This window comes from Mixophyes fleayi, chromosome 3 (genome assembly GCF_038048845.1).
Source record: "Mixophyes fleayi isolate aMixFle1 chromosome 3, aMixFle1.hap1, whole genome shotgun sequence".
Lineage (NCBI taxonomy): Eukaryota > Metazoa > Chordata > Amphibia > Anura > Limnodynastidae > Mixophyes > Mixophyes fleayi.
Genome location: NC_134404.1, coordinates 97,422,583 through 97,450,482, shown reverse-complemented (window position 1 = coordinate 97,450,482; position 27,900 = coordinate 97,422,583). Strand labels below are relative to the sequence as shown.

Here is a 27,900-nt window from a genome sequence, read left to right as displayed (position 1 = left end):
AAAAAGTGACAGGTCCTGCGTTTGGCTACAAGCTAATGTGTTATGAGCCCCAGCTAATGCCGCAGCCCAGGACGTACACCCAGGCACTGAGCTGGAGGACAGTGTGGGCACTGAGCTGGAGGACAGAGTAGGCACCCTGTGCGGGCTCTGCCAGGAAGTAGGACTACTTCGTCTCCCCACGCTGGTGGATGTATACGGACCTGGCGGATGTATACGGCCGTGGTGTACGTCACAGCCGGCTCCTGCCTGCGTCCTGCTCGTTACAGATACGTTCTCCTCGAGCGTGATGGCGGCCTTACCCTTCCTCTCCGCTCCCGCCGCCCCCTCTCGCCCTGCCGAGGGCGTCCTCATCGGTGACCGGCTGTACTCCCAAGTCTACCTCACCATTGACAATTCCATCATCCCCGAGGAGCGGCTGTCGCCGACACCCTCCATGCTGGACGGCCTGGACCTGCAGGCGGAGACCGACCTGCGTATCCTGGGCTGCGAGCTCATCCAGTCCGCCGGTATCCTGCTTCGAATGCCGCAAGTGAGTGGGGGCTGGTGTGCTCGGAGGGGGGTGGTGGGCCCAGCAGTGGTGTCCTGACAGGCCCAGCGGTGGTATGATGACAGGCCCAGCGGTGGTATGATGACAGGCCCAGCGGTGGTATTGATGACAGGGCCAGGGGTGGTATTGATGACAGGGCCAGGGGTGGTATTGATGACAGGGCCAGGGGTGGTATTGATGACAGGGCCAGGGGTGGTATTGATGACAGGGCCAGGGGTGGTATTGATGACAGGGCCAGGGGTGGTATTGATGACAGGGCCAGGGGTGGTATTGATGACAGGGCCAGGGAAGTACAAAATGGCGGCTGTCTTACCTCTCTCTCTTCTCTCTAGGTGGCCATGGCGACCGGGCAGGTGTTATTCCACCGCTTCTTCTACTCTAAGTCTTTTGTCAAACACAGCTTCGAGGTGAGGAAATCATGATGAATGTGATTTATGTATAGACTGACCTCGTTATCTAGTGGTCTGGGGCTCACCATCACCATTGGCCCGTATCTAAAGTACATTGTGAGACCACCGTATGCTGAATAGTGGGTGGATTTAGGTTTAAAGTTATTATTTGTTACCCTACATGTGTAGTTTAATATCCCGTGAAGGATGTTTGTCATTGTTTTCTCGTTACATTAACAGCCTGTGTTCAATTGTATAGATGGTTTGAATGTTCTTTATTTGCTATTTAATAATGATGAACAACATTTACAGATCATAGCACTTTCTTTCATGTGTAATACTGATTTGGTATTGCATGATGTACATTTACATACCATAGCCCACCTCCTGACTTGTAGAACTACTAAAGTATTGCTTGAACTACATTTGCAGACTATAAAACACACTCTTATGTATAATACTAATTTAGTATTGCACCATCACGGTTTTGCAAGAGTTTGTCACACAAAAACAATGGGTTGTGTGTGACACCATATCTAAATGTGTTCAGTGAGTAAATTGGTGACACTCCCCACTCCACCCCAACAATGTCACCAAATGGATCATCACATTTCTGTTGTGTACTGTTTAGGGAGATATATATCGCCATTTATCACACATCAAATGGTGGTGAATTTTGTGAAATGTTGCTGCTATCTATTGGGTTCACAATAAGTTTGTCCTTTCTGTCAATCACAAAGTGTGATGTCACACAATAAGATCATCTGTTAACTTTGAATATCTTTTTTAGAATATACAGGATGTTATCCTTTATAATACACAAATATTCCTAATGGTTGCATAATTTGACATGCCTATAAAGACATGGTTATAAAATCCTTAGTCTTCTACCAATGTCACTTGTTGAATCACGGTTAAATGAATCATTTACAGTGATCTAAGGATTGATTGTCATCAGATTACATTTGCCAGTGCTGACTGGACTGCTTGTACCTTTAACCTATGAAATGTTGAAATCTGGTACTCTCATCAAATTGACTTCTTTTCAGGTTGTTGCCATGGCTTGTATCAATCTCGCATCCAAAATTGAAGAAGCTCCCAGACGAATTAGAGATGTGATTAATGTTTTTCATCACTTACGCCAGATAAGAGCAAAACGGTATGTTCCTTTGTTATGCAAGTAAATGATACGTTATTTGTCTAAAGAAGTGCTTTAACAAAAAGAGCTTTAAAGTTTTGTGGTCTCTCCACTAATATGTATACCTTTTACCAGAAATCAATGGAATAGAAGTTTAATTTCCATAGTGGTGCATTCTAAACAATTTCTTGACTTATTTATTTTTGCGTATGTATTTATTGCAACTTTAGTAAAAATAGTGTTTTATATCCTTAAGTGCTGTTTTTGATATAGTTAACAATTTAATTGTGATGCTCTTTTATATAGAATTGGCCATGCAGAATCCTTAACCACATACACAAAACATTGGTGTGTGCTGTTCTTGGTTTTGTTTTGTCTCGCAAAGAAAAAAAAACAATTATATATTTGTGCATCATTATGGTATAAAAAACAACAACAAATATATCAAAGGAACAAAACACCCCATATTATTTCATATGAATATCTTGCTTAATTTTTCAGTTAAGATCTTGTGTTGGAAATCTGTTTTCAACACTTAGCTATGTATGAGATGACCAAGTCTTATTAACAGAATCCTTAAGTTGCAAGTCAGAGGCATGACACAGGTTTGATATTGTAATAGAATTTTATGATAAGAAATAAGGGTTGACTTATTTTTTTAATGTCAAATGTCCACCAGAGTTTTTATTTTCTAAAAGTGTACAAAATAACGCCAGTTTAAGATTTTTGTTTAGAACTTGTTTTAGTTTACCATTTAATTTTGTGACCCTTTGTCACAGTTCAATATAGTTGCCAACTTCCTATGCATTAATTATGTAATTGTTTATTTTCCATTCTCAAATCTGAATTTTATAATGGCGCCATTGCCCTTTACACCCGTTGTTGAAATAAAAAAACACACCATTTTGATGTGTTGTAGAGGGTTTGTACTGTCCTACCCTTTCCTTGGCTTTTAAGGAAAATATTTCCCATTGCTTCCATGTTTCTGAAAAGTCTCCTAAATCCGTAGTCACTGGCTTAATTGATAAAGTGGCAAGTTAGCTGCATTTTTTATGGCTTTATTTTATCTCCTTTGTTGATTATTTATCATACTATAAAACATTCTGAGCTAAGTACTCCCATTAGCATAGAATCTGTGTCTAACATTGGAAGAAGTGGCCTCTTACTCTTAGTTAAGCAACTAACCCAACATTAAATATCTGCTTAAGTAATGTGTGGATTTTAAACCTATACACAACCCCTTTTTTATGCTTTCTCAATACCACAAGCCAATGTTTAGAAGTGTCTCCAGGGAGGAAAATGAATGCACATGTTTTTCAGGATATAAAGCTTTTTCACTCCAGTACTGTTAAATAAGTCATTATTGGCACATGAAAAATGATGCTGTGTATTTGGAGGGCAAGCCATAGAGCAAACACTGCAAACTCCATGAAGCTTTGGAGACCACATAGAATTGCACAAGTTTTGCATTCAAAACATTTATTTTTTATTAATGCAATATTTTGTAGGTGTTTAACTGTAATGAAATACAAATTTTGTCTTTAGTCAATCATTTCATTAAATAAAAATGTGAAAACGTTTCCTCTATTCAGTTTGTTTTATAGTACATGCCACTACAATTGTTGAAGAAAATAGTATTTCCACGTTCAGGCATCATTTATTTATTGTGGACATGGCTTTGTTTCTAGCACACTTAACCTATTGTATAATGTTTTTCTTCCATATTTATTTTCTGTGCCCAAATACCCTCACATGGAATCAAACTAAAACCCCATTTCCACTAGTTATAACATGTAAAGCAAGCAGAAAACAAATCATGTTGCCTTATGTCTGTGTTAGACTCATATATTGACTTTACATTTTTTTCCCCTTGCAACCGACTATACAGCAACCAGCTACATTTACCAATGCCTGGGTGATGTGGAGTGGTACATAGAGATGAAGCTGTCGTCTTGGCAACAGTGAGTGAAGTGTCGAAAATCCCCCTGGAGAAGCCAGTGCTCCGAGAATAGGTCACTGGAATCGGGGACTCACAGGTTGGCCACTGGTGAACCATTTGGACAGAATCCTGTATCATGTTAAGCTTTTGTCTTTGCTGTCCAAGTTTATTTTAACTGAAAATTCATGTGTATAATAGCATATAGATGGGAAGATACACTAGTTTACACAGCACATCTTTTGAGGTTGATGGCAATTTGCTGTCTTATCAACATTTACATTTTTTATAAATGTAGTCATCATAAAAACTACATTGAAAAACAACTCCTTATGAACTGAGAAAATAAAATGTAACTATCTTGCTTTTAATGTTTTTTTTTTATATGTACGTGAGCTATTGAGCCTCAGTTAGCTTCTGCCTCAATCATAGCACCCTTCATTTTTGTAGGAGCCCAGCTTGAGGTGTGACCATACATATTCACATTCAGCGTCACAGGCCCATGCTCTTTTGTATTGCACGGCATGCCCTGTACCATGTCATTTAATTATTAGGCACCTCAGAAACATGCAGTTTCTAAATTTTACCTCTGTTTATATTACAAATAGTCAGTGATTATTTATTTATAGATATATATCTCTACTAAATAATGTAGTTAGAATAACATTATATTCTACACAGTTGTAACCATTGCAAAATAGTGTTGAACCTGCAGAACAGTTAAACATCTAAATCTATATAAGAATGCTGTGGCGTTTTCTGTTATCCTCTAATGCCAAATATAATGCTTTCGTTAGTAAATATTAAATATGACAAAACAAACCTGAACTGCTGTTTTGAGACATGGAAGATAACCCGTATGTAAATCAGCTTTATCTTAGTCAGACCTTTTTCTTTGGGATTAAACAGTAGTACACATTGATTGAAGCTTCTCCTAAACTATTGAACAGTAAAATTTAGTGTAACACAGCTAAATTTTTTTTTAGATGTGTTTGACCATGGTCATAGCACCTATCGGGAGATTAAGCAGTGAGGCTAAGTCAACCTTTAGCCAATCGGAGTAGACTTAACATCAGCACAGAGTATTTCAGCATAACCAACTCCTGTGTTCATATGTAGACAGGTTTGACATGGAATGGGTTAGGACGTGTGTAGCCAATCTAAGCATTGCTCCACAGAGTAGTAACGTGAGACTGCTTTTATAGTGGTGTCAAATACATATTTCAAGCAAAGGGGTTCATACATCCAACCTAAGTTGATGTGAAGCTAAAGTAGTTTCCCGATTTTATTTTATTTGCTATTAGGAACATTCCTGCAAATTAATTGCTGTAGTTTGAAATAGTTGTTTGCTGTAATTTACACTTTTTAATCATCTTGAAGTTGTTTTATTTTTTTCGGTGGGTGGTGCTGAAATTGCAATACTGATTTATTTTAAATGTTCTAGTTCTGTGACCTCTGTTGCTAAAAAAAGCAAATAAGTCTTTGCAGCCTGTTTGCCACAATTATGTGGTTGTTATGCATTTCTTGAAACAAATTGCAGATAGCCATTTAGACCTTCATCATCACCATTTATTTATATAGCGCCACTAATTCCGCAGCGCTGTACAGAGAACTCGCTCACATCAGTCCCTGCCCCATTGGGGCTTACAGTCTAAATTCCCTAACACACACACAGACTAGGGTCAATTTTGTTAGCAGCCAATTAACCTACCAGTATGTTTTTGGAGTGTGGGAAGAAACCGGAGGAAACCCACGCAAACACGGGGAGAACATACAAACTCCACACAGATAAGGCCATGGTTGGGAATTGAACTCATGACCCCAGTGCTGTGAGGCAGAAGTGCTAACCACTACACCACCCTACTGCCCAATGATTTGTATGGTACTATTGTGCATAAGTTTCTTGCATCTAGAATGTCATATCTAGCTACAACTATCTAAGGGTTGGGGTTTATGACACAAGGCAGCCAATGGTTGTACTATGGATTACTGTGGGGTCCCATAAAGCACATTTACAATATTCCTGTTTTCTCCAATCTGTCATTTTTTTTTTTGGGCATATTAAGCAAAACTGTCATGAAAATGTGTGTTTCATGCTTTTAAAGAGGACAAGTGGATAGGTCTTCTGGTTAGATGCAGGTTATTCAAAGCCTGTTGTGAAAAATATTTCCACTTCCCTCCCTTGGTTTGCTGCCTGGGAGAGGCATATTTGGAAATGTAAGCTCAGTGTGCTGATTGCATACTGAGCAGTGCTCTGTCCTTCCTGCCACTCCGCCAGCACTTCTCGCAGGGAGGTGACGGCTATTAGCATGCTAGCTGGGCTGTGTAGCATACATTTTAAATCGCCCAAGCCACAGAACCCCTCTTGGGTTTTTTGTATTTGGTTGTAAGCTATGAATAGTCTGTACATAGTGATAGCGGACCTGCCACTTCAGTTTCCGTTAATAATTTTCTTTGTTTTTGAGTAGAAATCTGAATATGTTGGTTCACTGTGATTCTACAAGAGCCTTGCCCAATGATTGGATCACACTGATATTTTGTGCGTTCATGCCAGATCTCCCATAAGACTTCTCATAGCAGTGTTTTGTTATTGTGCTCACAAAACATTGCCAAATTATTAATAAGTGAGGAAACATTGGTAGTAACTATATAATAAGGAAAGAGGAAAATTGGCAAACATCTGCATCTGTTATTGTGCATTCACACAAGCACTGAGTGCCGCCTCCTCCTCCTCCATCAGTAACAAGGGGAAACACCAGGGACCGAGCAGGGAAAGATGAGGGAAATGTATATATGTAATTTAGCGGATTTTAAGAATGGTGCTCAAATTACAGAAACCTCAAGTGAGCTCCCCATTCCTTTTAAACCATAATACTATGTATGTATATATACGCACACACATACTTTGTTTTATTTATTTACTTTTATTGCATTATATCCCATCCCAAATGCTAGTCTACTTTTAACTCCATTCTGTATCTACAGATGCAGCGATTCAAATAGTTAGTTTGTTTATAATTGTCAACTTATCACTGATAGGGGCATATTGAATTGTCCACGGGATTGCCGAAAATCCAGCGGTCCGCGCACGATTACCGATATTACGGTAATCGTGCATGAAAAAACATGTAATACGGTAATTTACTCGCTGGATTTCAGCTCAGGGAGCCGCGAGCTGAAATCCAGCTACAAATTACCGTATTACATGTATTAGTTTTTCCGCGGCGGGATTTTCGGCGATCCCGCCGACAATTGAATATGCCCCATAGTATGAGCCAATATTGCCACCATTCCTGACCAGCATCTGTTCAGGATCAGTCAGGTGTCAATTGTGATTGGATTATGATTGTGTTTTGCGGTCATCAGACAATGACTCTAATGGGCTTCATTGCACGCAATTTGCTCATATATTGCACTTGCTGGCCTGATCTGCCCATATATGGGCACCTTAGGCTTATCTAGTAGAGTACTAGTGTCCGCAGTGGTGCATTAAGACACAGACTCTATGCTGCCCACAATCAAATCATCAACATTGTGGGGCATATTCAATTCTGATCCGATTCGCGGTAACGCGTGTTACCGCGGAAAATGCGCACAACTGCCGGTAATACGGTATCGCAATAACGCGGATTTTCGTAAGCAGCCCTATGAGCTGCGAATGAAAATCCACGTTATTGCGGTACCGCGGATTACATTCGCGCCCGTTCCGGCGCGATCCCGCGAATCGGGATCGGAATTGAATATGCCCCTGTGAATGTAATGGCTTTTTAGTCCTCAGAAGCTTGGCCAAAGTATTATATTTTCTTAAAAATGTAAGCTTTTAAAATGTCTCTAGTTACAATTGGCACAATTATTTTGCAACTTATGTTCAGTGTTTGAGAATATGTATTGGCAAATAGTAATATTCCTGCTTACAATTAATATTGAGAGAGATAGAAACTACCATATTCAACACTTTCAGTTTTGTGGCATGCTTTTAAGCCACACTTTCAGGAAAAAGTGTTGAATTACGTGCCTCTGTGTTTCTAACCAGTTGGAAGACTTGTTAAAGAATGAAACGCACACATTAACAAAATATAGTTGTGCGCATATTATTTGCTATGGGGATATGGGGCTATGATCTTGTTTGATCAGAATGTTAGAGTGCATAAAATGGTTGTCTTTGAAAGATATGTAGTTTCTAGGACAGCCTCATGCTTTGTGAACTTCATGGATCCATACCTTACCTTTTTTTTTTAACCATTCCCTACCTGCAAATCGCTTTTTTTTTTTTTTTTTTTTTTTTTTGTTTCTGCTCAGTTGCTTGGCGTTTGTGTTTTTTTTTTTTTTTTGTTTTTTTTTTTAAGTGTGTATGTATAAACCTAAATCCTTCTGTGTCACATCTCGTGCTTAATTTCACTCTCCTTCTGTTGAATGGCTACAGAGCCTCACAACTGTGACTCTAAAAATAATAATAATCGTAAGAAACACTTGATGGGGTGTCAGAGGTTCATCAAAGTATATCATCAAGTATGGAGAGAGGGAGAACCAACAACAGGGTAATGTAATAACAAAGCCCCAGTCAGTATTTGAGTGAAGTGGAGCCATAGTTTCATGGATGTAAATTTAAGGGCTGATTATCTCAGTAAACATGGCTGTTATGACAACTGAGAAAGGAGGCCATATTAATTTGCCAATGTGTAGTGTAGATGCGCAATGACATTGTCTGGGGGTAGACACATGAGGTTTCACACGAAAGCTATCAACACTGGAAGCCTTGCATTTGAATGCAACACCTTTTTCATAGGTAGTTACTGGAGTATTATTCCCCTCCCTTCTGCACTTCTTCCTTCCTGAAAAGTTGCTTTCAGAAAAAGAAAAACACTTTTTTTTTTTACCTTTTTAGACTGTTAAAGCAATAACACCAATATTACACTTGTGATAATGGGTAGATTTGTTTTTCCTTTTCACTCATTTATATGATCTCAAAATACATGTCAAGACAAAAATATTGTGACCTCTACAAATGTATTTATATTTCAAAGTGATTGTACTGTTACAAGTGCTTCCCTGTAGTGTCATTTATATTAGGCTTGATAACAACGGAGCCTGTGCATAGAAAAAAACCTATGATTAATGAAAAGGTTGTGAATTTAATGAGCAGTTTTTAAACTGTCAGATTTTATGTACGTATTAGTTTTATGTATCTTTCTTATTTTGTATATAATGCAGCTTGCATTTTAGGCTTTGTGGTCCTTAGTTCTGTAAAATGAGTAACTTTAGTCTCTTAATGATTGGAAAAGGATCAATTGTGTGTTCTCATAATCCTACCTAGCTAAACTAGGTGATCATACTATTGGAATTCTAGAACAAACATTATACAGACAAGTGTTCAGTAGCATGACATCTTCAGAAGTATAAGAAAAAATGATGAGGTCATTATTAACTTGTATATATTTGTACATGACATTACACTATAAATTAGTCAGAGGAGGGATTGATCAAACGTTTCAGTGCAACTAGGCCAGAATTTAATATCCCAAATAGTTGTTAATTTATAAATCCTTGCTCACTGCTTTCCATAACTGACTACATAAAGTCTGATTTACCTTACAACCGGGTAAAGTCGCAAGGTGATTTTGCTAATTGTTTCAAATTAATAATTTCCAGATGCCAATTAAGCATACTTGCCAACTTTTCCTCGTTGGTTTCAGGGAGATCCGGGGGTAGGTGGGCATGCGGGGATGGGCCTTGATAAATCACAATATTTTGGCCCCACCCCTAAAGGATTATCACAAATTTGGCCAATGACAGCAGGGAGTGGGGCTAAGATGACACGATATTTGCGTCATTAAGCCCCCCCCGCCACTTATCTATTGTGGGGGCGAGAACCGGGAGGTTGCCCTTCTGGTCTCCCAGAAATGCGGGAGTCTCCCGGACATTCCGGGAAAGTAGGCAACTATGCGTTAAAGAAAAGCAGCTAATGAATCTCTAGAGACTGAAGTGTCTTTTACATTTCTGTCTCCATTACTGAAGTCATGTTGTCTTACCTGTCAGTCTTTGATTAAATCTTGGTCTTCATGAAAATGGCCACCTCCATAGGCATCAATACATGGACATAGGACACAATTTCTGAACTGTGTCATCATGCCACAGATGGCGAAGCCAACCACATCTTGTACTGGCTCAGCATCAGGGAGAATGCCAGACTCTTCAGGGAGTGAGGGAGATCACCACTAGTTCAGGGAGTCTCCCTGACATTCAGGGAGAGTTGGCAAGTATGCAATTAAGGCATCTTCTATAGTTGGTGTATGCAAATAGGCTGATATAAGCAGGGATTAGTTCTCAAAATGCATGCAAATGTATTCCACAATACTGACACTAATTAATTTACCAGGCTTTGATTTTTCTGCAACCTTATAATTTTGAAGAACAGGTATTTCAGCTGCAAGGACTGTGTCCCCGACATTAACTTGCCTCAGCAACTACGTCTTTTGGTCTTTGCAATTTTTACCAATAATAGTTTTGGTAATTACTCAAGTACAATAAATTGTATTTTATCTTTAGTGTTAAAAATGTTTGAGACTCGCAGGGCCTTAAAATAAAAAAATCTCTTCTATTCCAGTTACAGCTTTTGTACACAACTTTATAGTTTTCGTTAAGTTTAAATATCAAACTAGCACATAATTCTTTAAGAAATTTTTAGCCAACTTGCACTTAAATTAAACTTGGACAGCATAAGGTGAAGGTTTAGACATGTCTGCAGGAACCTACCATTTAGTTTGTTGCCGTCTAGTCGGTTGGAAAGAGGAAAAATACCCCAAACCACACTATAGTATATTCTTTTCAAAGCCATATTGATTTTATTTCCCACAAATTAGGAACCCAAGTCCATTGATACTTGATCAAAGCTACATAAACACCAAAAATCAAATAATCAAGGCGGAAAGAAGAATATTGAAGGAGTTGGGATTTTGTGTTCACGTGAAACATCCACACAAGGTGAGCTCCTGTAATACAAGGGAGATTGTAAGCTTGCAGCAGGCTCTCTTACTGCTTTGTATGTTAACACCCAGTCTTGATTTATTACTGTTTGCTCCTAATTGTAAAGCGCTATATGCTAGCATTATGTAAATAAATGTTCATAATAATCATGGTTTTAGATGGAACAAAAATATAATTCTGAATCTCATTTCATGGGTATTAAGTATGTGCTTTGGTAGTATACATGTGTGAGCAGTTAATCATGCTGCAGTATAATGGTGTATTTTTCCTTCTACATTTAACAAAATGGGTGATGCTGCAATGGGTATTTTTAAAATAAAAATGTTATGGACAGCATTTTGCAGTATTAAAACATGTACTGTACACCTAGCAATAAAAAATGATTGTATAGTATTAGATCCATACAATATTTTGAATGGATCGATCTGGGAAAACTGGTGGGAAAAGGTCATGTAAAATCAGGGAAATGAGACCCTTGAAATGTATTGGGACATAAAGTGACTCATTTCTGGGAAATGGTAAAATCAAGGAATGTAGAATTTGATCTTCGTGTCTAAGATTTGGAATATAAGAAGATAACATTCAGAAGTAAAAATGTTAGTTGTGGGTGGAGTTGGGTAATATATCAGAACACAGATTCTTCACTCTGGTTACTTGTAATGGTTTGAGCAGGAGTTTCTCTTCTGCTTGAGGTGCTGTTTTACATATTCCTAGCAGCCTCCCCTCCCCATGTCTTGATATAAACTTTCCTCCCTAGCCCATATAACAACATAGAGTCCTATTGAAGAGTCTAGATGGATTGAGTACACCAGCGCACCATCCAGCTTTTAGATGAGGGTGTATGAGACCCCTCCTAGTTACTACATGGTGGGCAGACTGTTGTAAGAGGGAGCATTGTACACTTTGAAAAAGGACATTTTGATACAAAATTCGGAAGACTTTTATTTATTTTTCTTTCCTCTAGATGATCGTTCTGTACCTCCAAGTCTTAGAATGTGAACGGAATCAAACTCTTGTTCAAACAGCCTGGTAAGTTGTGTGTTTACATTCTTTATGAGCCTGTGAAATAGTAGCAGAAATAAATGATATGACGTGCTCCAAGGCATAGAGAATGTAACTCATTTGAACACGCGTATACATACACCTGTTTCTGCTTACTGTTTTCATGGCTTGAAAATACATTAGTTGGAGATCTCTGTTTAACTTTGTTCTTTTTTCTACTGTTTGGTTAAAGGGTAGTCCATGATGGTAAGTCATAGAACTCTGCCCTCTGCACCATACCAACCTCCGGATGGCCTGATTGGCTGCCCTTCTCTTCAGCCAATGCAGTGCAAGCTCTCATCCGAGATTCACTGAAGTGGTCCATATCCATCTGGTCGCATCTGCTAGTTCTGTGCTGGTGTCCAAAGGATTTGTATATTTGCTTTCAGAATTATTTTTTCTAATGTGCTATTCAGAATAGGGAAATATATTTTATTGAAATCCCAGCTTTTATGGAGGACAAAATTCAGAAGTTTACTGTGCTGTGTGAGAATAGTTCCACTATTAATAGAAGCAAGGTGGGGTGAGTTGAAGCAAACAATGTTGCATTCCATTTTATGGTGGAATGACATCTCCTGTACTTAGATTTTACTTATTTTTTTCTTGCGCTACTCAAAATGGGGTGAGACAGAATTGGTCAGATTTATAAACATTAAAGACAAAAGTCCTGTTGCATGATGTTAATGATCAAAATATTTGCAATGTCCTTGAAAATTCGAATATCTGATCCACAAACACGTGTTCTGAAACTTCTGGCAGTAATACCTTTATCCGAAATATCCTTTCAATATTATGCTTTTGCTGTCTAGCTGCTGAATCCATTCACTGTTCTGTGGTAAGTCTTCATAATGATACAGGATGTATTTTATACTGGATTTTGGTTGCTAGCTGTCTGTTCGACAAGATAGCTTACTCTGATAAGCACAGGCATTGTTTTATTTAAGTGTGTGATTTTAAAGTTTCAATTTTTCCCAATTTTGGCCTTACTTTGCCGTCTATACAAACATCACTTCATGTACAAGCACTTTGGTTTTATGCTGATTGGTCCCTACTGTCACTGCTCTTCTCTCTTCACATACACATTTTAAAGTTCAAATTGTGGTAACATTGCATGAAACATTGATATGTGAAGAGATGGCCATGGTACAAGTGTTGTAAATGCAGTTTTAAAGTGGCCAGCGAGCTGTAACCACACAGCATGTACAGGGCATTCATGGACGCCCATCTCTTGCCTGTCCCCTTGCCAACACAATTTATAAATTACATTTTGTATTGAAATGTTTAATGTTTTTAATTGTTTACCTAATATCTCAATCTGGTTTAAAGATTTATTTACTGAATAACTTATATATTTTTATTTTCTATTTTTGTAGTGCAAAAGCGTTGTTTACTAATAGACAATGTAAACTTTAGAAATGATGCAACTGTTTCACAAAATGTTTACCTACTTTATTGTTATACACTATTGTTTCTGGCTTAAAGGCATAAGGAACCATGCAATTTAGAAAAACGTTAGATAACATAACTCACCACTGCCATATTTATATACAATTAAAACCCAGATATGGAAATGATTTGATGTAATATAAGGGAGAAGAAAAAACAAAGTACACTGAGTCTCCAAAGTTGTTGTATTTATTGTTAAATTAGGCACTTCTTGTAGTTATACATTTATTTTTCATATTTCTGTTTTTCAGGAACTACATGAATGATTGCCTTCGAACCAGTGTGTTTGTCAGATTTGAGGCAGAAACTATTGCCTGTGCTTGCATTTACCTTGCTGCTAGAGCTTTGCAGGTAAGGGTTTTCTGTTGTGTGTTTAAACCACTGAATGACACCAATACCTTCGGCTATATCTAGTTTAGAAGAAAGGGTTCATAGATTGAATCCCTACCATTTCTTGTTTGTGATATCTTACAGCAGCAAAACTTCCTCTACAAAATGCTACAATGTGCAATTCTCAATAAACGAGACTGTTTGTTTCTTTTCAGATTGCTTTACCAAATAAGCCACACTGGTTTTTACTCTTTGGAGCTACTGAGGAAAACATTCAAGATATCTGTGTCACAACGCTGAGACTTTACAGTAGGAGAAAGGTACCTTGTTTGTTGCCATAATTGCTATACCTTATTATCAGTCACATTCTCTGCTATAAATGACTTTTTTTTTTCTTCTGCATATAAATTGTATACATTGGAGATTATAATGTCAGCAGCGGATATTTCTGAAGCACTACACACTGTCAATACTTGGTTACTTGATTGGTATGTCAGATGTCTCTTTAACTAGATCTAGGTTTGGTGTCGCATGGTGTCTTTAATACACAAGTGTTTCCAGCTGATTAATCAGGATGTGTGTAAGCTTGTCTCGCATAGTATGCAGTGTCTCACTGAATTTAGGTCATACTATAGCACTTGTGCTGTGGAAACTCTCAAGACAGTAATTCAACATTTCTCTTTCCTACCATTGGGGGACACTGCGACATTGGGGTATAGTAGGGTGGTCAGGAGTTCTTGTCACTTAAACTGTTAATCTTTGGACTCCTCCCCTGCTATGCCCCTCCTCTCCAGAGAGATCCTCAGGTTTTTTTTAGGTGACCTAGAGTTCGGTCAATGGAGTATAGGCTCCTGCCTATACTCAGTCTAGTTATAGTTTTTCATGTTTTTATTTTATTCTTATAGGGTGCAGCGCGGGATCCTTGTAGCCCAGCAGAGTGAGCAGGACTTAGCTCTACACACTCTGGATCCCAGCGCAGGTAAGTGAAGCCCAGCGCTCATGTTACCAGCACCTCTGCCGGCAGTTATTCATAGGGGCCATATTTTATTAGGAGAAAGACCTAAGGCACAGTCCACGGAAATAATTGTTTGTGCAAATCACTGTAGCATGGTGATATCGGCACATAGAGTCCTCTGACCAGCAGCACTGATCCCCTAGGCAACGAGCACAGTTCAGGGCAGAAGCAGCGCTCACACTCGCGGAGGTGAGCGGCTGCTCTGTCAAAAATCAACAGCTGGGCACAACCGCAAAAAGCGCTATAGCGCTAGTCCACAGTTAATTTGGCCGCGGTTTTTCACTCCTGGCGGCCATTGGAGGATGGCGCCAGGGAGTACTCGGGAGGCAGAGGTGACACAGCAGGAAGGGGAGGAGTGACAAGCGCTTCCTTCCCGCGCGGACAGAGGAGTTTGATCGCCATTACAGCGTGCAGCTCTGCATTTACTTAACCCCTGCTCTGCCTCTTTTCTCCTGGAAAGATTCTACAGTCCCTAATCGGCTACACTGTGCATTAGTGAGCATTGGGGGAGACTGTATAGGTGGGCTTGTATGTTCTTGTGAGTCACTTCAGATAAAGAGATTTTCACAGACAGTACTATTTTGAATCTGCTGGTATTGGAGTGGTGCTTTGTCAGGAACTGCCTAGCACAGTCCTCTTCTGTTTAGTCGCCTTAAGTTGTCTGCATTACTTTTAAGAATTATTTTAAGAAGCAGAACTATGGCGGACAAGGGGACAGCAAAATGCAAGGGGGCTTCTGTGCCTGCTGCATTGTATTTTGCCTGTTCAAAATGTAACAATAAACTTTCCGTTGCCCACACAAACCGAGATGCCCTTTGCGCAGCTTGTGTTGCTGACGCTCAGAGGCATGACGATTCAGCCCAGGAGAGGTCAACTGCAATGGTGGAACCGCCCTGGATGCGATCCTTTTCTTCGGCTATGGAGAAAATGACGGCCGTGATGCTACGAGCAATAGAGGTATGTGACAACACTACCACACTTACAGGCAGCCAGTCTGTAGGAAATGCTTCCACATCACAGGCAGGGTCCACTCACAGAGACTATAGGCCTGTATCTATTCCCCAGAGGGGTAAGAGGGCCGTTACTGAGGCAGAGCTAGAATTAGATCAGCTTTCTGATCACTCATCAGCCGAGGAAGGTGAGGTGGATATTGACCCTGAAGATGTCTCTTTATGATGCTGACTCTGGATCCACAAGTGTGGATAGTCTTATTTGGGGCATCAGACATGCCTTAGGGTTAGCTGACCCGGAACCCGTAGCACATAAAGGTATATCCTTGTTAAAAAGACCTAAGGCACAGTTAGCTCTCTTCCCGCATTCCCCAGAAATGTTGGAAATTATTTCTGATGCTTGGCACAGGCCAAATAGACAGTTCATGATGCCGGGAAAATTTAAGTCCCTCTATCCGCTGCCTCCTGAGGATACGGTAAAATGGGAAACACTGCCGAAGGTTGACGCTCCAGTAGCCCGGTTAGCTTCATCTGCAGCAATCCTTGTCCAGGAGAGGATAACCCTTAAGGATTACACAGATAAGAAGTGTGATCTGGCTCTTCGATCAGCTTAACCGCTGTGGGAAGTATGTTTAGGCCAAATTTGGCTGTAGCGTGGGCCAACAAAGCCGTTCAGTTATGGATGGAGTCTTTGATTAGGGGCCTTAGTGATAACACTCCGCGTTCACAGCTACTTAATGTAGCAGAACATGTTCTTGAGACTTCGGAGTACGTAGCGAGCGCTGCCATAGATGCAGTCTCGGTAAATGCTAAGGCCTCGGCTTTGATTATAGCAGCTCGTCGTAACCTATGGTTACGAACGTGGTCGGTAGACGCAGACTCTTAAGAGAGCGTTACAAAATTTACCTTTTGATGACCTAACTCTATTCGGGGCGGAGCTCGAAAGGGTTATTCAGGAAACCACGGGAAGTAAGAGTATGGCTCTACCTACGGTTTCAAGCAGACCCCGTCAGGGTAGATTTCGATCCTTTCGAGGTTTTTCCCGGGGGGGGGGGGGGGGGCTTGTGCCCTTAGAGGGCATTCCTCAGCATCCAGACCTTCGGCCGGTAGAGGCACAACAAGGAGAGGCTCTGTTGGTCCAGCGGACAAGCCCTCCGTGTGACTTAGTTCTCCAGGGGGCACATCTGGTGGGGGCACGACTTCTTCAATTCCGGAATCAGTGGTGGAAATCCACAACGGATCTCTGGGTTCGAGGAGTTGTGTCCCGGGGCTATGTCATAGATCTAGCCCACTCCCCCCTCACAGGTTCTTCGTCACTCCTCTCCCCTCTTGTCCCCGCAGACGTGTAGCACTTCAGGAAGCCATACAAAAGCTTCTGGCTGCTCAAGTAATAGTTCAGGTCCCTCCTCTGGAAAGGGGCCAAGGTTTTTACTCAAACCTCTTTCTGGTGCCAAAACCAGATGCATCATTCCGGCCCATCCTGAATCTTCGGTCTCTAAACAAGCAGCTGAAGATTCAAAAATTTCGCATGGAATCCCTTCGCTCGGTTATAGCAGGGATAGAAAAAGAGGAGTTTCTGGCATCGTTAGACATCAAGGATGCTTACCTGCATATACCTATCTGGGAATGACATCAGAGTCTCCTTCGGTTTGCGGTAGGAAGGGCGCACTTTCAGTTCAGGGCACTCCCCTTTGGCCTGGCTACCGCCCCCAGGGTCTTTACCAAGATCATGGCAGGCCTATTATGCCAGAAGGGCATAACAATTGTCCCTTATCTAGACGACCTTCTGTTGAAGGCACCGTCTGCGCTCCTTTTATCACAGCAGATTCAGACTGTTATGCAGTTTCTGCAGAGTCACGGTTGGGTGTTGAATTTACCCAAGTCATCGCTGGTGCCATCTCAGCAGATGCGTTTCTTGGGCCTGTTGTTCTATACTCAGTCTCTGAAAATTTATCTCCCAGCAGAAAAGGTCTTCGCTTTGCAGTCAAAGACAAAAGCCTTGCTGAGGAAGAGGAGTGTCTCGATTCTCAGTTGCATGAGGCTTCTGGGGACGATGGTCTCGGTATTCGAGGCAGTGCCGTTTGCTCAATTCCACTCCCGTCCACTTCAGGGAGAGATCCTGCAGAAGTGGTCAGGGTCGCAAATGAATTTGGACAAACAGACGGTTTGTCTGTCTACAGCCACAAGGCTATCTCTGGTCTGGTGGACGTCCAGATCCAGCTTGAACAGAGGCCAATCTTTACAGATATGGTCTTGGAATCTAGTCACAACAGACGCCAGTCTGTTGGGTTGGGGGGGAGTAACAGGAACCCTGAGGCTTCAGGGTCTCTGGTCCCCTCAGGAATCACGTCTTCCAATAAACATCCTGGAACTAAGAGCAGTGTACAACACTCTTATAAGGGCTCAAGAATTTCTAAGGGGAAAACCTCTTCAAATTCAGTCCGACAACGCCACCACGGTAGCATACATAAACCATCAGGGGGGCACTCGCAGCGTAGCCACGATGCGGGAGACCACACGCATACTAGCGTGGGCGGAACAGCAGGTCCCCAGGATTTCTGCCATCCACATTCCGGGGGTAAAGAACTGGGAAGCGGACTTCCTCAGCAGACACACCCTACATCCCGGGGAATGGGCTCTAAACAGTCAGGTATTCTCCCTACTGGTGGAACGGTGGGGTTGGCCGGAGATAGACCTAATGGCGTCCAGTCTGAACCATCAGGTACCGCGCAAGAGCATGAGACCCAGCTGCTGAAATAGTAGATGCCATGTCAGCTCCTTGGCAATATCAGATGGTGTACATTTTCCCGCCCATCCCAATGATTGCGCGGGTACTAAAGAAGGTGAAGAGGGAGAAAGTTCCCGCAATCTTCATAGCTCCATTCTGGCCACGCAGAGCGTGGTTCTCAGATCTGCTGTCGTTAGCAGGGGCTCCTGCATTTCGGCTTCCCATACAAGCAGATCTTCTGGTTCAGGGTCCATTCCTTTACCAATGTTTGGATCAGCTGGCTTTGACGGCCTGGCTGTTGAAACCTTAATACTTAAGGCTAAGGGTTTCTCGCAAGAGGTCATAAACACCATGATTAGGGCTAGGAAGCCTACGTCATCTTCTATTTATTATAGAGTATGGAAGACATACATTGTATGGTGTGAGTCTAGGGGTTTTCATTCCTCTAGATTTAAGATTTCCCGGGTCCTGGAATTTTTTCAGGACGGGGTTCAGAAGGGGTTGCGGCTTAGTTCCCTCAAGGGGCAGGTATCCGCCCTTTCGGTCTATTTTCAGAAAAAGATTGCTGAATATGCAGATATCAAGACTTTTCTGCAGGGGGTGTTGCGTTTGCAACCTCCTTATTGTCATCCTGTGGAGCCTTGGGACCTCAATGTGGTTCTTCGGGCCCTTTCCAAGCATCCGTTTGAGCCATTACAGTCTGTTGACTTAAGGTATCTTACGTGGAAAACAGTGTTTTTGTTAGCAATAGCTTCAGCACGAAGAGTGTCTGAGCTTGGGGCACTTCGCTGTGACCCTCCTTTTCTTATTTTTCACGCAGACAGGGCAGTCCTTCGGGCCAAGCCGTCTTTTGTCCCTAAGGTGGTTTCCAGATTCCACCTAAATCAGGAAATTGTTGTCCCTGCTTTTAAGGCAAAGAGGGACTCTTCAGAAGGGTCTATGCAGTACTTGGATGTGGTGCGAGCTCTACAAATTTATGTAAATCGTACAGCGCAGGTTAGAAAGACCAGAGATCTTTTTATTTTATATGACGCAAATAAAAGAGGCTGGCCTGCTTCCAAACAGTCAATTGCTCGGTGGATTACGTCCATGATTCGTGAGGCTTATGTTTCAGCTTCTCTAGCCATTCCGCTGTCTTTAAGGGCACATTCTACTAGGGCAGTGGGTGCCTCCTGGGCGGCTAGGCTTGGTGCGTCGGCAGAACAGTTGTGTAGAGCGGCAACTTGGTCTTCCGTCCACACTTTCACTTAATTCTATAGACTTCAGGGCTTTGCATCGGCTGATGCAAGCTTTGGTCGCAGGATTATGCATGCAGCTGGTCCAGAGCATTCCCACCCTTGAGGAAGCTTTGGTATATCCCCAATGTCGCAGTGTCCCCCAATGGTAGGAAAGAGAAAAGGGGATTTTTACTCACCGCAAAATCCGTTTCTCTGACTCCATTGGGGGACACTGCGCACCCTCCCTTGCTCTGTACATAGTTCTGTGTGTGAAAATTTTGATTATGGTTCTGTATTTTTAAGACCTGTCTAGGTTATGTTACCTCCTTATGTTCACTCTTGGTTAGTCAAAACTGAGGATCTCTCTGGAGAGGAGGGGCATAGCAGGGGAGGAGTCCAAAGATTAACAGTTTAAGTGACAAGAACTCCTGACCACTCTACTATACCCCAATGTCGCAGTGTCCCCCAATGGAGTCAGAGAAACGGATTTTACGGTGAGTAAAAATCCCCTTTTTTCTTTGAAAATTAAATGCCAAGGAGTGAGCTACACACAACTCAATAAGTGAAATAACTAGGGTGTGTGACATGCCTGACATCCTTATTATAATGGAAAGTCTGCATATATATTATATTATGTATGTGTATTTAGTTTCCTTTATTTTGTTACCAGGAAGAACTGTACATACTTGTAAAATAACATACCATGTCACCTTTTATTTAGGTAATTTTGCATGTCCATGTGTCCTGGTTTCCATTAAGCTCTAATACAAGTATATATGGCAACTTGGGCAGATAACACTTGTGAGATTAGGAGATTTTAGGATGGCTACAAGGTGCCATCTTGCTGCTCGGCCCAAGTTTCAAGTCCCACGCATGGGTTAATATATAAATGCTTAAGATTATGATACAGAAAGGGAAATAGCAGCAGCCTGGTGATTTTATATTTTTTTATTTTTTTTAAATTATTTATAAAGGGTTAAATGTAGAAACCTGACCCTATGATCTATATTCTGCAAATACATCCCTTATTCCATCTGTAATAAGTTGCTGTGTACACTCTGTAGTGGAGTGTAAATATAGCACTTAGTCTGACCTCCCGTTTCTGCCATCTTCAGGGGGTGGCGTGTCCATAGTGAGTCCTCTGGCTACAGCTAGTCCCATCTCTCTAGAATCAAACCCAAAGTCAAAACTACTGAACTGTGTGGAGCAAATTGCTTTCTTCACCACTGCTGCTGAAAGGGCTGGCACTAGACCCAGGACTGACGGCGGCTGTCTGCCCCCTCTCGCCCCCCAAAGGTGGCAGAAGCTGCAAGACAGACACTGTTCACAGAGAATAGGATTGTTTGCAAAATTGACAATTGTAGATTGCTGGACAGTAAAATATACATAATAGATAATTGGTCTTTACCTATGAACACTTTTAAATTCATTGTTTACAAAACTTACTATAAATGACATTCTGTATTCTGCCTTAACAGCCAAATTATGACTTTTTGGATAAAGAAGTGGAAAAGCGGAAAGTGGCGCTGCAGGAAGCTAAGCTGAAAGCTAAGGGGTTAAATCCTGATGGAACCCCTGCATTGTCCACCATGGGAGGGTTCTCTCCAGCATCTAAACCATGTATGTAACTAGTGCATCTACTGCAAGGCATTACACATTGCTGGCCCCTAGTCATTTAGTCAGGCTCCATTATTGTCATTGTTGTTTCCTTTTCTAAATCCTCCATTCTTACTCATCATAGAGCACAACCATAATGTATTATATAGGAATTCAAAGCATTCATTTATATTTAACAGCACACTGATGGTAAAACATAACTTGATGACATGTTTTAAAAGGTCAAATATATTAAATTACTGACTGCACGTGTGCTCCCTCCATTATCACCCATTGCTTATCATAGAAGTCTTGAGGACCAAGCTGACATAGATTGCACTGCAGGCACTAATGACATGGTTAAAAATAGATTTGATACACCTCAATGGCACAACCACACACCCTATACTGATGAGTCGCATAGAGTTCATTTAAATATACATGGAATATATTTGCAATACAAATTACTGAAAAATAGGCATTTTGGTAAAATAATTATGGATACATTTAATCCAGGATATAATGTAGGGTTCTGCAAGATTATATGACGTTCAAATTACAAATAAGATAACATTTAGGCCCCTTTAGCTTGATTACTCCGGCAACTAGTTGGAGCTCACTGTAGAAGCTGAGGTAATGTTTATCTCCATTGTAAGGGACAATACATGAGTATAGTGTAGTCTATGACTTTGCTCCTGATCTGTATTTAAGACAGGACAGTGTGCAAAAATCTTTTTTTCTCATACATCCAGTTGGGGGACACTGGAACCATGGGTGAGTATGGGAGGCTCAAATAGGTGTTGGCACTTTAAGAAATCGGACACAGCCTTAATAATCATGGCTTCAACAGGCGGATTCTAAGTAGCTAAATGGGCGCTCAAGTCTTCTAAGCCTTCTGCTTTGGTGGTGCACTTGACTCTGTTGTCTGCTATATTTCTCATATTCGGTCTCCCAGTCCTGTCTCCACCTTATAAATTATGCCACAATACGCCATTTTCTTACACAAGATGCTACCAAAACACTTACCCCCTCTCTCTCATCAACTACTGCAGACGCCTCCTATCTGGCATTCCTCTCACTCCTGTCCCAACTTTAGTCCCTCTTTAATGCCACAGCAAGACTGATTTTCCCTTCTCTCACTGCTTCACATCCGCTGCAACGCATGCTTTGCAAATCTTAGAAAATATAAAAGCAGCCAACTAATGTCTAACTTGTGTGTGCCTGTTTTCTGTATGTCTTGTTTTCCTCACTGTCCAGCACTGGTGGCCACTTATAAATCTTCCATTATTATCATCATTGATTTTGTATCTCTTGGTGTGAGGAAAAGGCGTTTCCTACATATTCTTTTAAATTTGCCTGGCTACTTCCATTTGTGCAAGAGGATCTGGACAGTGGCTTGAGACTTTAAAGGTTTAGATGTCAGCTCTGTCACTGTTGCCAGAAGTAGAGTGCTTGTTGCATTTGCAGCCTCCCAACTTATTGCTCTTTTGGGACCTAAACTTAGTCTTGTCTACCCTACAGCCTCTTCCTTTTAAACCCTTTGAGTCGGTGGAGTTGAAATTTCTTAATGGGAGACTTTTCTTTTGGCGATTTCTGCAGCGAGAAGAACCAAATTAGGGGTTAAGTCTTGTAGATATCTATCACTTTTCATGAAGACAGGGCTCTTCTATGGACAAACACTTGTTACAGCCTACGGTAGTTTCCAGTTTCCACCTCAATCTGTATGGTCATTGTGACCTGAGGTCATGGTTCAGTCTTCCGAAGAGGAGGGATCCTTTCTTTTGTTGAATGTTGTCAAGGCTCTAAGAATATATCTCAACAGGACTTTAGAGCGAATTACTTTCGACAGACTTGTATTCTACCAGATCTGTGAGTGGCTCATTTGCTTTGTGGCACAAGGCTGATTCCTGCCTTACCCTCCATATCTCCTATGGTTCCAGTGTCCCCCTTATGGATTCAGAGAAAAGAATTTATCCATACAAAAATCCCATTTTCTCTTGCACACTTAATTTTTCCATCTTTGTTACCCCCCTTCCTTTTTAGCATCTCCAAGAGAAATAAAAATAGAAGAAAAATCTCCAATATCTGCAAAAGTTAAACGTGAAGCTGAAGATAAGCCATCAATGAAGAGTCCTTACAATGGGTAAGCAGACTTGATTTCTCATGAGTCTCAAACTTTTCAAAAAGTGTAAAGATGAGATAAAGTTTGGAGTCGCACGTTTGGGACCACATGGTTAGCCCTCTGTGACCAGATCAATTTTCACAATTCCTTTTCTGTTGGTTGCTTTCACTGAATAACTTTTTTTTTTTTTTGAAAGAAAAAATCTGGGTTTTTAAGTTCTTTTGACATCTGATCTGACTTTTGATCTCTTGGAGCACATGCAGTATCAAGTGTCTGTGTGAGAGATATTTGGGTCTAGTGTGGTTTAATATACAGGTAGCTTTAAAGTTGAGTAAATTTAATAATTGGGGATCTTTGACCGGATGGGAATTGAGAGGTGGAGTGTAGGAATAGTGACATAAATTTAAAAAATGTATTCTGAAATGCAACAGAACTTTGTGCCAGATATGTTGGCAAAAAGAAATGAAAGTCAGTATGGTTCTCCAAGAAGAGTCAGTTTTTATACGTGATAAGAAACCTGCATGTGAAAACATAGATGGACCCAGTCAAGAGGATACAACATAAGGGGGCATATTCAATTCCGATTTGCGGCCGCGATTCCGCGCGGCTGGCCATGCGTCATTACGGTAGCACAATATCGCTGATTTCTGTGCGCACAGAAATCCACGATGTTGCGGTACCGGCACCCATACGGCCGCGAATCGTAAAAGAATATGTCCCAAGGCATTTAAAGCTGGTCAAAGAGTCTAAATGCACAACAAAACATGCTGAAGCGCAAACTGAAGGAAAGACTGCATAGACACTAAAGGGTGACAAATCAGTCTTTAGATACATTGGTGAAGGAGAGGAATAGAGCAACAAGGGATGGACTGAATTGGAAGGAAGACAATAGTTTATACAAGGGTCTTCCAGCAGTTGTAATTACTACTCGTGTAGTAAAAAAAACTAATGAAAAATGCATGGGACATATAACTATATTAAGGCTAATATATTAAGAAAAACAAAAATCTTAGCCCATCTTACTCCCCAAAAATACTTCTGCAATCACATTTTATGTTTCTGTTAACTTACTCGTTCTACCTATTGCAGGCTGCGAAAAGAAAGTAAAAGAAGCCGAAGTGGAAGCAGATCAAGGTCACGAACAAAATCAAGATCGCGTTCTCCGCGAAGACAGTAAGTGAGAGGCCAGTTTAGTCCGGTTTCCTCATGCTGGTGATACAAATATTTTTCTGAAATGTACAGGGGAGACGATATAGATAGATTTCTCCTATATTTTGTAAGTGCATGTATTTTTAGTGGTTTAATTCTAGAAAACACAGAGCAGCAATACCCAAATATATTTTGTATGCACCTGGCCCATTACTTGGGGTATCAGACTAGAGTGAACAGTGGATTGCATTGTTGTACAGAACGGTGTTTTGGTGTATTCTGTGTATTCCATATTGCTATACAATGCACAATATTCCACATCTTGCAGCTGCAACTCTGCAATAAACACTTCATTATCATACAGTATTTTAAATGTGCAAGCATTTTATATAGCACTGAAACATTTGTATAAGAAATACTTTATATACAAAACAAAGGTTATAGAAGGCTTTTTCAGAAGATCTTAGACAAAGATATATTTCTCTCTGTGTGTAGAAAAAGAGAAAAATAATGACGTGGTCTTGTCATGCACTTTGTTCAGGGCTTCTCAGCAGAATTAGTAGATTTTGTTGTGTAACAGCAAGTCTTTGAAAGGATATGATTTGCACAGTGCTCAATGTTATGAATATTTTATGTACATGAAGTAAGTTTGTCTTGATGTTCATTGAGACATAGATGTATAGATATATATTACACACACCTAATAGTCTGGCAAATGTGATGACCCATTACATAACGTATTTGTGACTCTTGCCGTCAACGAAGGTAGTTCAGGTTGAACCCGTGGAATGTGAACCTTCCTATTTTGCTCTAAATCCATATGCTTATATTGCCAAGAAAGACTGCACGCAAGATGGAACTTCATTTGAAATATTTTTTATTCTTGCTTATATTACTAATATACTAATTGTTGCACTCCTTATTCGTTTCAGTAAACAGTGTATATTATATAAACTCAACAGGTTTAGATTACTCTATTAGCATAGATAGTATAGCAAAGTTGTTAATATAATGCACTATATTCATTGCCTGTTTCATAAACATGTAAGTTGGTGTTGTGTGTCAGCTATTGTAGTGAGGGTGTGCATATTACTTGTAGTGAGTGTGAGAAACTCAGGCTGTCCTACATTACAAGCATTCAACAACCAAACATTCTAACACTGTAAGCCTCAAATACCATTTATATCCCATACCACTCATATTCATTATACCTGAACCAACAATCATATATTCTCAGCCAAACTCCAAAATGTGTAGTGTAAACTTCATCATACATTGTACCAGCCATTACACACTGACCACATTCCACGTATCTCGCAACTTTTACCATTACAATAAAGATGTTATGTATCTCACACAGGAGACATTTTGTCCAGTCATGGTGATCATATTAACTTACAATGGTAGCCATATTAAAGGCATGGATGGATTAGAGCAACCTCTATTTTCTCTGTTTGCATAAACACAGTCTCCACTAAACTTATTGTATATCATATTGCTGCCTTATTAACTATCATCCCATGAACTCCATTTCTCCTGCATTAAACTGCAGGACTTCAAAAGTTTCACATTACAAACGACGTTCCATCACTGCATTCATTTCAGTCCACTCGAAATACCATAGAATTTCCAGGATTTAGTCATCTTGTGAACCAAAGACAAACAATACAAACTCTTTATACCATTCAAACTCCACATAAACTGACCTCATAATATAGAGTAATACAAAGTACACAACTAACAGTCTAGTCACAACATTGCAGCTCTATTACAAAGCAATCTATTACACATTATAACTATGCCATTCAATCCATTCATATACAGCATTGTATTAGTACAAACTCTAAAAGCCATATTCTAACATGTGCACACCAAAGACACATACTAGCCGTCTGTAAACCAAAGACACATACTAGCCGTCTGTAAACCAAAGACACATACTAGCCGTCTGTAAACCAAAGACACATACTAGCCGTCTGTAAACCAAAGACACATACTAGCCGTCTGTAAACCAAAGACACATACTAGCCGTCTGTAAACCAAAGACACATACTAGCCGTCTGTAAACCAAAGACACATACTAGCCGTCTGTAAACCAAAGACAAATTATACAAATTTTATGTGTCTGCATCCAACAAATTCCATTCCATTCAGCAAACTATCATCCAGTTTCACATCCTAGCTATATTTTAATATAAATGATCTTCCAAGCTCTCTCACACACACACTCTGTGCTGTTGATGTGGGGCAGAAGAAAGAGAAAATAAGGATACTTTTAGTCTTGTTTTATGAGAGTAAATCTTCTTTTTGGATGGAGCCAAACTTCCACAGGCAGTTGGCTCACAGTATTTGATCTGTAAATATAGGCAGTTTCACAGCGAAAAACCTGTTCTACAAGTTTAGTGTAACAAGGCTGACCCAAATATGGCTGTATGTATATATCTCATAGACACACTGGCACCAGTGCTAGACTGTTAATTTTGTATGTAATGGTTTTCCATATTTTTGTGTTTTAAGTTATAACAACAGACGGAGTCGATCGGGAACCTACAGTTCAAGGTCAAGAAGCAGATCTCGTAGCCACAGTGAGAGTCCGCGTAGACATTATAATCATGGATCTCCACATCACAAACCCAAGCATCATGGAGATGATATGAGGGGCTCAAACAGACATGGTCATAAAAGGAAAAAATCCCATTCCCCCACGCCAGGCAAATCCAGGGAACATGGGGATCCTTCCAAGAAGCACAGACATGACCGTGGCCATCATAGGGATAGACGGGAAAGATCTCGTTCTTTTGAAAGGTCACACAAAAGTAAACATCATGCCAGTGGCCATTCTGGACACGGCAGACACAGACGCTGAATGCTGTGCGAGATGATGAGGAAGAATAAACGTTTAACTCTGTATGGACTTTAATTAGGATTTTGTAACAAAACAATATTTGACTACAATAACGGACATTTCCCAGATATATTTGGTTTTCTTTCAGTGTATATCTTTTTGCACATTATACCTTTACAGTATGACATATATTAAGGAACCATGGTCAGATGACATCGATCTAGAGTTGTGTATTAAAGCAAACAGCTTCTGTGAATGATATGCTGTAAAATGTCTTATTTTTTATATGAACTGGTTGCAGACACTGTTATATTTAAAAATGATTTAAAGAATTGTGAAATCTTTCATATTGGTTTTAGTCTGCATGTGTACAAACTGAATTTTATTAATAAATAAATTAGAAAACGTAAGTGTACTGCTTTATTTGAATTAGTTTGTGAAATGCATGTTTAATATTCACATCCACA

General features: G+C 40.5%; 1 protein-coding gene across 1 annotated transcript; it reads left to right on the top strand.

Moving 5' to 3' along the window:
• The first annotated feature begins 227 nt into the window (after window positions 1–227).
• On the top strand, window positions 228–27,843 carry CCNL1 (cyclin L1). Its single transcript, XM_075202045.1, has 11 exons — window positions 228–529; window positions 880–954; window positions 1,986–2,095; window positions 10,871–10,991; window positions 11,959–12,023; window positions 13,733–13,832; window positions 14,027–14,131; window positions 21,200–21,341; window positions 23,361–23,460; window positions 24,529–24,612; window positions 27,106–27,843. The coding sequence occupies exons 1-11, from the start codon at window positions 287–289 to the stop codon at window positions 27,452–27,454; spliced, it is 1,494 nt and encodes a 497-aa protein (XP_075058146.1). The 5' UTR covers window positions 228–286; the 3' UTR covers window positions 27,455–27,843.
• The last annotated feature ends 57 nt before the right edge of the window (window positions 27,844–27,900 follow it).